The 12,283-nt window shown below is 34.3% G+C and overlaps 4 protein-coding genes across 4 annotated transcripts; 2 read left to right on the top strand and 2 right to left on the bottom strand.

The window, feature by feature from the left end:
- Positions 1–3,186: 3,186 nt before the first annotated feature.
- LOC124914095 (scarecrow-like protein 11) lies at positions 3,187–5,877 on the top strand. The gene is made up of 2 exons (XM_047454572.1): positions 3,187–3,311; positions 3,452–5,877. Exons 1-2 carry the CDS (start codon positions 3,266–3,268, stop codon positions 5,557–5,559), a joined length of 2,154 nt encoding a protein of 717 aa, XP_047310528.1. The 5' UTR covers positions 3,187–3,265; the 3' UTR covers positions 5,560–5,877.
- A 952-nt stretch (positions 5,878–6,829) lies between these two features.
- On the top strand, positions 6,830–8,715 carry LOC124915580 (scarecrow-like protein 14). Its single transcript, XM_047456330.1, has one exon. It carries the CDS (start codon positions 6,894–6,896, stop codon positions 8,574–8,576), a length of 1,683 nt encoding a protein of 560 aa, XP_047312286.1. The 5' UTR covers positions 6,830–6,893; the 3' UTR covers positions 8,577–8,715.
- On the bottom strand, positions 8,461–9,969 carry LOC124915581. Its single transcript, XM_047456332.1, has 5 exons — positions 9,741–9,969; positions 9,506–9,621; positions 9,229–9,313; positions 9,061–9,143; positions 8,461–8,954 (listed from the first exon to the last, which is right to left on the bottom strand). Exons 1-5 carry the CDS (start codon positions 9,780–9,782, stop codon positions 8,729–8,731), a joined length of 552 nt encoding a protein of 183 aa, XP_047312288.1. The 5' UTR covers positions 9,783–9,969; the 3' UTR covers positions 8,461–8,728.
- Positions 9,970–10,280: 311 nt separating this feature from the next.
- Positions 10,281–12,282, bottom strand: LOC124914735. Its single transcript, XM_047455336.1, has 9 exons — positions 12,180–12,282; positions 11,785–11,858; positions 11,644–11,709; positions 11,457–11,551; positions 11,334–11,371; positions 11,175–11,262; positions 10,843–11,100; positions 10,622–10,687; positions 10,281–10,539 (listed from the first exon to the last, which is right to left on the bottom strand). Exons 2-9 carry the CDS (start codon positions 11,840–11,842, stop codon positions 10,387–10,389), a joined length of 822 nt encoding a protein of 273 aa, XP_047311292.1. The 5' UTR covers positions 11,843–11,858; positions 12,180–12,282; the 3' UTR covers positions 10,281–10,386.
- Position 12,283: the final 1 nt, after the last annotated feature.

Here is a 12,283-nt window from a genome sequence, read left to right as displayed (position 1 = left end):
GCTTTGTTAATAATTAGTGAAATTATAAAATTTTCTTTAAATTTTAGTTCTTTTAACATGATTATTTATTATATTAAATTGGACTAAATTTGTTATTCACACAAATTAATTGAATTATTTTGATATATATTTAATCATCAATGATATAAAATTTAATAATTAAATTGGTGATATTAATCTTTTATTTACTTATAAATGTCACAACGACAATAAGTTGACTATAATACAAAATCTTATGTATATAATTTTAATAATAAAAACTCAAAATTGTGAGATTTGAAAGAAGATGTATAAAATCTCAATTGTCTCCCAATAAAGAATCACAAATTAACATTTCGGCCAATAAATAAAAATAAAAGATTCAATTCACTAATTTAATTACGACTCTAATGTCAAAACCTTTGATTCGTTGAATTTGGTAGTTAAATTAGAGACATTGGTATTTTATTTATTTATTCATAAATGTCACCTAGATAATAAGTTAATGATGTGTAAAATCGTTAAGACAATTTTATTTATTTTTTATTTTAATAATAAAGAGCCCTAAATTGTGAACTTTGGATAAAGTGCTCTGAAATTCCAATTGACCTCAATATAAATTTCAATTTGAACCTCCTAACTATAAACTTAAGTTGAATATGGCTCCTTTTAATTTTTATTTGCTAGGCCATATGTAAAAATATTTGAGTATGTGATTTAGAGAGCATCTTTTTTATAACTAAAAGTATTCTATGATATTTTATTTTGATTTTTTATATTTATATCTCGCACCAAAATATGTAAAGAGGAAAACCTCGATCATTTGCGCTATGGTGTGCAAATGGTAAATTCAATCCATTTTACCCAACCAAAATTAGATTTTGTCAACCTATTATTCAATTTATATTAATGAATAATATGGGTTGGGTAACCCAAATTAAAATTTAGTTTATAACACATTTATTACGCTTTTGACTCGTTTAATATTTAAAATATTTTTGTCACGATTAACATATTTTGATCCATTTAACAATTATTTGATTTGTTTTACCTAATTTAATAGGTTTTTGACTTATTCAACCCGTTTTTAACTCGTTCAACTAATATTTGATTCGTTTGACCTATTTTGACTCGCTTAATACATTTTTAGTTTTAATAAATAACTCGTTTTAATCAAAATCACACGTTTTTTTACATGTTTAACACATTTTTGAGATGTTTAACACGTTTTTGAGACGTTTAACACATTTTGACATGTTTAACCCAATTGCGACACATTTAACATTTTCGGTCCGTTTAATTTATTTTTTGCTCTGTCTAATATGTCTTTGACATTATTATACGTTTTTTTTATCCACTTAACATAAATTTAATTTGTTTGAAATTATTTTGATATTTTAATTATTAAATTAGTTAAAGAAATAATATGTGAGATTAATATGAATTATTTAAATATTAATACTTACTAAATAAAGTCTTGAATATGATAACTTTGTTTATTTTTAAAAACAAGTTAATTTCATTAAAGATAACTTTGTTTATTTTTAAAAACAAGTTAATTTCATTAAAAAGTTTTAGAATAATAGTGATATGTTAGTTATGTATGGCTAGATTATAATTAAGAAATATATTATTAATGAGTTTTAAAATTTTTAATTATTTTCTATTCGACTGTAATTAAGATAAATGTAGTAAAAATAAAAAAATATATACATATTGAAGTTATAAAATAATTAGTTTATATTAGATTGATACGAGAGAATTAAATTAAATTAATTTAATTTGATTAATTCTAACTTAACCTGAATTCAACACAATTCAAATTTAACCCAAATTAACTTACATACATTAATATTTTAGGTATCTAACTTGTGCTGAAATAGATAAGATTAAGATGTACAAAGGAGATGTAAATGACTAAATATGATGAAATAAGAGATCAGGATGAGTGTGAATGGAATCTTACAAATATTTGTCCGGTTTTGACAAAAACAAATATTTTTCTTTATTCTGCCAAAGGGATGTTAAAAGACATTCTAGTCCTGTTCTAGATATGCCAAAATAAATACCTCATCACAATATTAAATATTCAACACTCACCTTATCAAAAATAAAAATTATGTATATATTCAACCGTGACAGTAATTTATACATAAAATAATTATATCCTTATCAAAGAATTAAAAATAAAGCATCTATTTCCTACAAGAGAGTGGCACGTATTGAGCTAGTTAATTATCCTATTTTATTTTATAATTATATTTATTATATAAGTTGTACTACTTAAGATAAGTTATTTTATTATAAAAGTTATAAAATTGTACTATTTAAGATGAGTTATTTTATTATAAAAACTTTAATGATAACAAACAATTTTTTAATTTAAAATTAAAAGTATTAATACTTTTTTTAAGTTGCTTTTAAAAGATGCAGAATCGTTGAAGTATAATATAAAACAATACATGAAAGAATAAAAAAAATTATAGTCAATGAGTTATTGAATTCGTAAAATTATCAAAAATAATGATTAACTCACTATATTTTTCTGAACCAATCTTAGAAATCGTAGTATTATATATTTGATGAGGTGATATGGGAGAGATTGTGAGTAAAAAATGAGGCCATCAGGGACGAAGGCATGTAGGGGCTCGGGTGGGCTGAAGCCAACTCGAATATATATATTTTTTTTAATTTTTTTTACGATAAAAATATGACATTCCTTTTCATTTTTTAAAAAAATTTAATATAATTCATTTTTTTTTATATAATTATTAAAAAATGGTAAAATTTTACTTTTATATATTTGTTTTTTTCAAAATTTCCTCCTTATTATTTTAAGTTCATTCTAAATTTTGTTAAAGTCTACCCTAATTCGAAATCCTGGGTCTGGTCTCGGAAGTCATCAGGTTAGAATGAAAAAAGAGAGAGAGAGAGAGCAGAAAAAGTGTGTTAATATGAAAATTGTATTATTACGAAGTATTAATATTATTTATATGAAATTTAATATGTTTATTTTGATAAAGGTTATTAAATATGAAACCTGTAAGAAACTTGATTTACCTTTATCATGGATGGATTGATCGCCGGTCCTACCAGTAGCCGGTGATGACTGGACCGAGTGACCGACGATTGTTCTTCCACGCGGTACCTTCCGGGAAGATACACACAGCAAATATATTATTATATATGTAAAAACTGACATATATTCTATTTTCAACACAGGCACAGCATAAGAGAAGAAGAAGAAGAAGACGAGATAATCCGAGCAGAAAACGGAGTTATTCGCATGCCTTTTATCTCTCTAAATACAAAAAGGATCTCTCGCTCTATAGGTACACACACTTCCAGTCTTCTTCTTCTTCTTCTTCAATTACTAGAGTTTGATTTAATATACTCTAAGTGTTCTGATTGCTTTAGCATCGAATCTCTTCGTTATTCCGTTGAATAAGTATATTCTGTGTTGTTTCCTAAGATCGGATGGATGCTCTTGTACAAGGATATGAATTTTCTGGATCAATTAATGGTTTGAAGTTCGACCATACGTTGATTCCAATATTTTCAGATCGAACTATTGCAAATGGATTGGAAGTAGGTGATCTACGTGTAGATGATGATTGCGAGATTCTTCTTCCTCAAAATGAACTGAATACTAATTATCATCAGAATTATATTGATGATAATGATAATGATAATCCTGATGATTTGTCTCCCTCATTTGGGGCCACTAATTTGCACGAGGAAGGTGATTTCTCTGATGCAACCCTAAAATACATAAGTCAGATGCTTATGGAGGAGGAGGATTTGGAGTACAAAACTGGTATGTTTCAGGATTGTTCGGCTCTTGAAGCTGCTGAGAAATCGTTTTATGATCTTATTGGAGAGAGATATCCTCCTACTCCTTTAGAGAACGAAAGTGTTATCTCTGTCCTTTCTCCAAACTCAAGCAGTCCTGATGATGACTTTGTTAAGACTATTGGAAGTTTTCCAGAATCTGGTCATGTGTGTTCCATGGTTCAGGAGTTTTGCTCACTTAATAGTGGCTTGTTTGATGTTGTGGATGGGTCAATTGACTCCCAAATCCTCCCACAGTTTGGGAAAGAAGATTCAAATGAAGTTCTTAACTGTGTTTGTGGAACAGACAAGGTTGAAAGTTGTCAACCATCAAATGGATTTAGATTGAAGAAGAATCATTTTCGGGAGGATAATGATTGCCTTGAAGCGAACCGTAGCAGCAAGCAGATAGCGAGTTCGATTGATGATTCTGATGTGCAATCAAATATGTATGACCAGGTCTTACTCTGTCACGGTTTTCATCCAAACATGCAGCCGGACTCAAACTGTGTTTCAGACGATGACTCCCCCAAGCAGAATAGCCTTTCGAAAGGAACAAGGCCAGGCAGGCCAAAAGGTAGTAATAAGAAACAAGGTAAAAAGGAAGTGGTTGATTTAAGAACTCTCCTTACACAATGCTCCCATAACGTTGCTAGCAGTGACACTCGAGCTACAACCGACCTGTTGAAACGAATTAGGAAACACTCTTCTCCACATGGAGATGGTATCGAGAGGATGGCTTATTTCTTCGCTAACGCCATTGAATTAAGGTTAGCCGGTACTGGAACGTACACTTCTCTAGCTACTACAAGAATCTCGGCTGCCCAAATCTTGAAAGGATATAAAGCATATGTGACTGCTTGTCCTTTCAAGAAACTGACAAACTTCTATGCAAACCGGTCCATTGCGAGATTAGCGAAGAACACTGATAGGCTCCATATAATTGACTTCGGGATATTATACGGTTTTCAATGGCCCTGTCTGATTCAACGGCTCTCTGCCAGAGCTGGCGGGCCTCCTAAGCTTAAGATAACGGGAATTGAGCCTCCCCAGCCGGGTTTGAGGCCATCCGAACGTGTCGAGGAGACTGGAAAACGGTTAAGAAACTACTGCGAGAGATTCAACGTTCCGTTCGAGTACCATACAGTGACCAAGAAGTGGGAAACAATAACTTTAGAGGATCTCAAAATCGAGAAAGAAGAGCTGCTCGTGGTGAACTGCCTCTACAGGTTAAGAAACGTGAACGACGAGACCGTGGTCCCAAGTAGTCCGAGGAACGTGGTGCTGAAACTGATCAGGAGTATAAACCCGGACCTGTTTGTTCACGGGGTTGTTAACGGGACATTCAACGCCCCTTTTTTCGTGACGCGTTTTCGTGAGGCGCTTTTCCACTTCTCGTCGCTTTTCGATATGTTCGACGCGACTTTGCCGAGGGAAGACGAGGCTAGGATGCTATTCGAGCAGGAGGTTTTTGGGAAGGATATAATGAATATAATAGCCTGTGAAGGAACGGAAAGAGTGGAGAGGCCGGAAACTTACAAGCAATGGCAAGTGAGGAACCAGAGAGCTGGGCTTGTGCAACTGCCGTTGCAGAAGGAGATAGTGAAGGATGTTATGAATAAGGTGACGAATGGGTATCATAGGGATTTCGTTGTGGATGTTGATGGCAATTGGATGCTACAAGGATGGAAAGGGAGAATTATTTATGCCATTTCCTGTTGGAAACCCGCAAAGGTTATTAGTTTGTGAAATCTAAAATAATTATCGAGGGACAAAAGTCTCGAAAAGGTCCGTCGTCCTTCGGTATTACTCCTATTTATGGGTTGTCGTGATAGTTTCCCCCAAGGATTTAGTCGGAGTTGTGCGAATGGCTAGCATCCGAACTAGCTCGGTTGCCTGGTTCTATTGTTAGCACGAAAATTTATTGATTGCTTGCTTATCTTTATTTTGGCTAATAGGTTTTGGTTTTGGTTTTGCTGGTCATATAGTTTTATTTGGTTAAATGTTGGAATTTCTATGAATTAGTTATATAAACAATAATATTCTAGTACAAAGTGTTGAGTCCATGATTCATTCATGTAGGCACGTAGAATTTCTTAGCATGTTGTCTAGATAGAAACTTCTATTTGACTATAGACTGAAAAATCACCAACGTGATATTCATTTTTCATTTGGTGTAAAATTTTTGTTTGAATTCTCATCCAAATATCTTTTAAATTATTATTCATGAATAATTGAACATGCATGACGACTTAGGGAGATGAATCTATCAGGTCTATATCATCCTCGTGTTATTTATTCAGGACCACAATTAAATTTGCTTTACAGAAATCTTGAATGTATAATGTTATTACTTTGAATACACTAATGTTAAACAATTTCAAAATAACGAATCTTCTTGTTTTTTTTTAAGGGATTTTAAAGAGTGATTATATAAAATATTTTAAAACAAAATCATCCAAATTAAAATTATTGATAAAAATGTCACAATTATTTTTAAATTCATAATTAAACATGTTAAAATTTATTTAAACTTCACATAAAAATATATTTTTATAAAAACATATTTAATCTATATTTTAATGCAATAATACTAAAATTACACACTATTACAGATCACCGTCTAAATTCTATGAGCTTTTACGGACTTGTTGTTTGATAATTTTTTAATATATAAAAAATAATTATAAGTTATTCAATTATGAAATCAAAATGTTAAGTTTTATTTGATATTTTTAATACTTTAATTATTAATTTAATTAACCAAGCTGGCGAATTACCACTTTCGCATTTTTCATGTAAAACGCATATAATAACTCACACGTTTTACCTGAAGCGCGGATATGGTAAATGGGTTAATGAGCGGGTGGGCACGAAAGGGACCATCACATGGCGAAAATTCCATTTTTGCCGGGTTTATGAAGCATAGATCATTTTTCGAAATAGACCGGTGATTTCGTCAAAGTTCCCCTTCTTCTACTTCCCTGGGATAGCTTTATTTAACACAGATAATTCTTTTCTCCCCGGGAATTTACATTGACCTAGTAGATTCGATCTGGGAGGGAAGAGATCGAGCTATGTAAATGGATCTCTCAGAAGAGAGCGACGCAACTCTCAGATTGATCAATCAGATGCTTATGGAAGAAGAGGATTTAGCCAACAAGCCTTGCATGTTCACCGACATCCTCGCCCTTCATGCCACTGAGAGATCCTTCTACAATGCTCTCGTCTCCTCCAATCAAGATTCCAAACCTCCCGGTTGGGTTCCGGACGAGACCAATATCCACGATTATGTGTTGCAGACGGTTTTGAGGACTTTCTCCTCTGCCAACACCATCTCGCCGCCGGTGGTTCGCAATTTTACTGGAGGATCGAGCAGAAGGAGATCGCGGGAACTAGACGATAGCGAAAACTTCCGTCGTAGCAACAAGCAATTGGCGAGCTTTCCGGATGAAACAGACGACGAGCCGCAAGAGGCATACGATAAGGTGTTGCTCTGTCCAATTTTGAATCCACACCTCCAGCAAAACTGTGATCAGTGGTGCCCTAATCGATCAGACAATTCGTCGAACAGGTCCAAGGCACGAGTTAAGAAGAAGATCGGAAACAAACAAGAAATAATAGACCTTAACACTCTTCTACTTAACTGCGCTCAAGCTTCCGCCACCTTCGATCTCCACAACGCTTACGATATCCTAAGGCAGATAAGGCAACACTCCTCACCTCAAGGTGACGGTACGCAGAGATTAGCTCATTACTTCGCCAACGCTATTGAAGCTCGCTTGGCCGGAAACGGGACGACGGCTCATTCAGCGTTTAACTCCAAAAGAAGACCCGCCGCAGATATCCTGAGAGGTCATCAGCTTTACGTCACAGCCTCCCCTTTCAACAAGGTGTCGAATTCGTACGCGAACAAATCGATAATGAAGTTAGCTGCTAACTCAAACAGCCTTCACATAATTGATTTCGGCATCCTCTACGGATTCCAATGGCCTTGTCTCATCCAGAATCTCTCTGTAAGACCCGGTGGACCCCCAAAGATTCGCATCACCGGAATCGACTTCCCTCAGCCAGGTTTCCGTCCGGCTGAGAGGATTGAAGAGACAGGACGTCGTCTGGGAACTTATTGTAAGAGATTTAACGTCCCGTTTCAGTTCACACCCATAGCCAAAAAATGGGACAGCATAAATCTTGAAGATCTTCACATCAAGCCAGACGAGCTCCTAGTGGTGAACTCAATGAACCGTCTCAGGCACATGCTGGACGAGACAATAGTCATGAACAGCCCTAGAGATGCTGTGCTGAAACTGATAAAACAAATAAACCCAGATTTGTTCATCCATGGAGAAATGACTGGAACTTATGGCGCGCCATTCTTTGTCACCAGATTCAGGGAGGCAGTGTTCCATTTCTCTTCAATGTTCGATATGCTGGATACGATTTTGCAGGGAGGAGAGAAAGGTCAGGAAGAAAGGTTGGTGTTTGAGAAGGAGATAATGGGGAGAGACATAATGAACGTGGTAGCATGCGAAGGGTTAGAGAGAATAGAGAGGCCTGAGACATACAAGCAATGGCAAATGAGATTGGAAAGGGCAGGATTCCGTCAACAGGGTTTGAACAAGGAGATAATGGAAGAGACAGTGGAGAATATTAAGAAGAACTATCATAAGGAATTCACAGTAGATAGAGATGGGGAATGGATGCTACAAGGATGGAAAGGAAGAATTGTCTATTGCATCTCTTCTTGGAAGCCTAACCTACAATAACTTTCTTTCTGGGAAATTTATCTATCATTCATCATAAAGTTTAATAATAATAATAAACACACAAAAATTGTTTTTAAATAGAATTAAAGATTGTGAAAACCTAATATGGCAAAAAAGCTACAACATAAATTTGTCTGAAGAAGAAGAGGAGTTCAATTGGTTCTTTTGGAAGGAGGCCTTAATACCTTCCAGTCTAGCTTGTCGCGCTTTTTTGAAGAACTGCTACTATGATTTTTCTGTTGATCAATCTTTGGTGATTTTTTAGGGTGTTCCAGTTCAGACACTTCTCCTCCTACTTCGATTTGTTTCCTTTTGAGTTCGCCATTAGGTTTCACCTTCTCCTCCATATCATCATCCTCATTATTAGTGTTGTTGTCTCTGTAGTAATAGTAATAGTATTAGTATTGAAATTGAAAATTGTACAACCATAACAGTAAATAAAAGCACCCACAAATGTGGCATATGTCGGGTTCAATTTGCTTACCCTTGGTGGTGGTCTAAGGTTGTTCTTCCACTTTGATTAACAGAACTGGGGACGGCTGCTTCTGTTGGTTCTTCATTCAATTTCTATTATTAACATGAAAAACCTAATTTAGATAGATTGTCTGGCATCATATATACATATATATATTCTGTGATCACTACTACTCACATCTATTGTTGGATTAAAATTTTGAAACGACATTCGTCCTTTTATAGACCCAACTGGATGAGGATCCCCTTCTAAAATCACAATACTGCACACATAATACTAACAATAAGATGATCATATCATATATCAGATTGAATCAAACAAAGACCCAGTATAGATATGAATCTTGCAAGTATAATGTGAGTAATTTTGTTTAACCCTATCTGATTAGCTAGCCGACCGGCCTGTGTTCATCAATCATCTATTCGCCCTAAACAAAGAATGTTTAAAAGCTTACCACTTTCTGGAAATAGCAGGGGAAGAAGAAAGGGTAGCGGAAGGTTGTACATCTTCTTGATCTACTACGACTACTTTCTTGGTTTTCTCCTCTTTCAGAGCGGCTCTTTGCATGAACTGTAAAATCACATGTAATAGCAAAACACCCATTCCCCATTCCTCATCAGATCCGATCTTAAAACTAGGCAATGATAATTAAACAAGGGGTTCAGAAGAATCGGAATTGAGTTCTTTACCTTCAAGTTCCTCAAAGTACTCGACAGCTCGCGCTTCTCCATCGTATGGAATATTCAAGAAGCAATTCCTCCGCCGTCTCTCTACTCTCAACCCTAAACCCTGAAATACTCAAGCTTTCTCCTTTCCGGCCAAATAAAAACAGATGATGAAGATGACCGGCCGAAACTCAGTCTTGAAGCAGCCCGCTCCCAAGGGTTTTGAGGTAGACAGACAAAAGAGTATGTTCACACAAATTAGGGTTTTGTTTTATTCAAGGGTTTATTTGGAAATAACCCTAATTTATCAAAATTATTTTATTTTATGAAAAAATAAATAAATTAACATGTTTTTTTAATATTTTAATTAATTATTTAATAATATAATTATGTTGATGAGATCTATTATTTCATATTAATCCAAATAACCCAATATCAAAACTTCAAAACTTATTATTTTCTTACAAAGTCTATTTTTTTTAATATCTTCTTGCATCACATTATTTATGGGGGTAGAGTTTTTTTTGTTCTTATTCAGATGGAATGGAAAAGAACACAACAGTATCATCCAAATAAATCCAAACATTAGATTAACTAGAGGATTTTTCTAGCTATAAAATCTTAATAATCAAAAATCATTGATTCTAATGTTAATAATATGATATGTTTGCTAAGCCCCAACATAGGTTTCAACAGCAACTTTTTCTGAGCAAGGCATAATATCTCTTTCAATAGCTTCCCAAAGCTCAGGCAATGCTTCCTTCATATTATGTATGCTTTCTAAAGCATGATCAACCCCATTTGTTCTTTGAGAAGAACCCACCTAAATACCAAGAAAACTGAAATGTTCAACATCAAACTTAAAGAAAATTCAATTCTATAAAGATAGTGTTTGCTTAGCTTACCCAAACAGTGTGGAGGCCCAAGCTTTTTGCAGTCTGCAAATTTCGGATGCTGTCATCGAAGAATATCTGACAAATCCAGAGAAAACGAGTTATGCCTTTGTTTTGTTTGAAGAATTTCTAAAATCTGGATATGGGTTCTCATTCTTGATCATAGAACTTGTCTACAATGTCTAGAATCCTATAAAGAAAAGAAAAAAAAAAGATCTGAATCTTTTGCTTACTGTTTTTTGAGGGTTGATGTTAGCTATCTTAAAAGCTTGTTCATATGCATCCTCAAACGGTTTACATATAACCGGAGTACTTGGAAGCATTGGGTTGGGCTTGTGAGAATCATCTTTGATTTGATCTTCAGTTTTGGCAACACCCTTAGCAGCAGGAGGATTAAGACTCTCAAAGCAAATCGAATCATCGAAACAGTCCTCTATTCCAAGCCTACTAATAACTCTGGCAACATGTTTTTTATCTGCATTCGAGAAGATCTTGCCAACAACATGTACAAAAATCAATGGAAACACACGGGATTTTAGTTTAAACAAGAGAAGAAGAAACTTACAACTTTCCGGATGGAAATGCTATGGAGAAGATTTCTCAAGACTGGGTCCGGTTTCAAAAGCTCATAAGGTAATCTCCCATGAACAAAACTGCATATGATTATAATATCAGACCAAATTGGTTCCAAAAACAAAATTTGTATGGGAATATGAAATCCGACCTGTGGTATTCATCATAGTCAAAATTATAGCCAATAGCCTGATCAAAAACAATGATTTAATCTGGTTACTATATGTATATATATCAATCATGGTCACAAACAAGAAAAGACATGAAAATATACCCTTAAACCCGCCATTGTCGTCCCATATTCCTTATACAATTTAGCACACAATTCCCGGACATTGTCCACTATGCCAAGCTTGTTGATCATATATTCTAGCGAACCAACAAAGTAGTGTGAAACAAATACATTATGAAGGAGGAAACCAAATCCATGAATTTTGAACAATCAGGAAAAAATGTTGTACCCTCAATATTCTTCATGCATTCAACAGCTATACCAGATGACTTTGCATAAAGGGTGTCATCAACATCTGAAGAACAAATGCAAAAGAATCTTTAAAGTAACCATTATGAATTGAAGAAGAAGATGAAAAAGAAGAACACACCTAAGAGAAGGCATTCGTATTTTGGCTTTTGAACATGTTGGCCCTCTTCATAGTCCATTTTAATCTTGGAAGTTCTACAGAAGAATAGAGAATGGAATTCAAAACAAGATCCTTCACAATGTCATGAAAATAACCCCTCTAAAACCAAGAGATAGGGTTAAGGATTCCATTCAAATTCAACAACCCTCTTGCAGGATCATTAGTGATTACATAATAACCCCCAAATTAGTACTACATTAGAAATGTGATGGGTTAGGAGATCCAAACCGGAGATAACGGAAAAACCAGGATTAGTTCCGTTCAAAAAAAAAGTGGAAAAAACATTTGGAGAACCCAAAATCTTATCGATGGGTCTAGAAGATAATGTACTAGGAGACAAACCCAGAAAAAATTACCTGGTGGGTGTGCTTACTGAAAGAGGCGAATGAATGAATGAATGAATACCGATAATAAGAATTGAAAAAGGGGTAGATAGAAAAAAGAAGGCTTAATAAATATT

This window comes from Impatiens glandulifera, chromosome 9, assembly GCF_907164915.1.
Source record: "Impatiens glandulifera chromosome 9, dImpGla2.1, whole genome shotgun sequence".
Classification (NCBI taxonomy): Eukaryota; Viridiplantae; Streptophyta; class Magnoliopsida; order Ericales; family Balsaminaceae; genus Impatiens; species Impatiens glandulifera.
The sequence above is the reverse complement of the archived record's forward strand: the minus strand, read 5'-3'. Positions and strand labels throughout refer to the sequence as shown.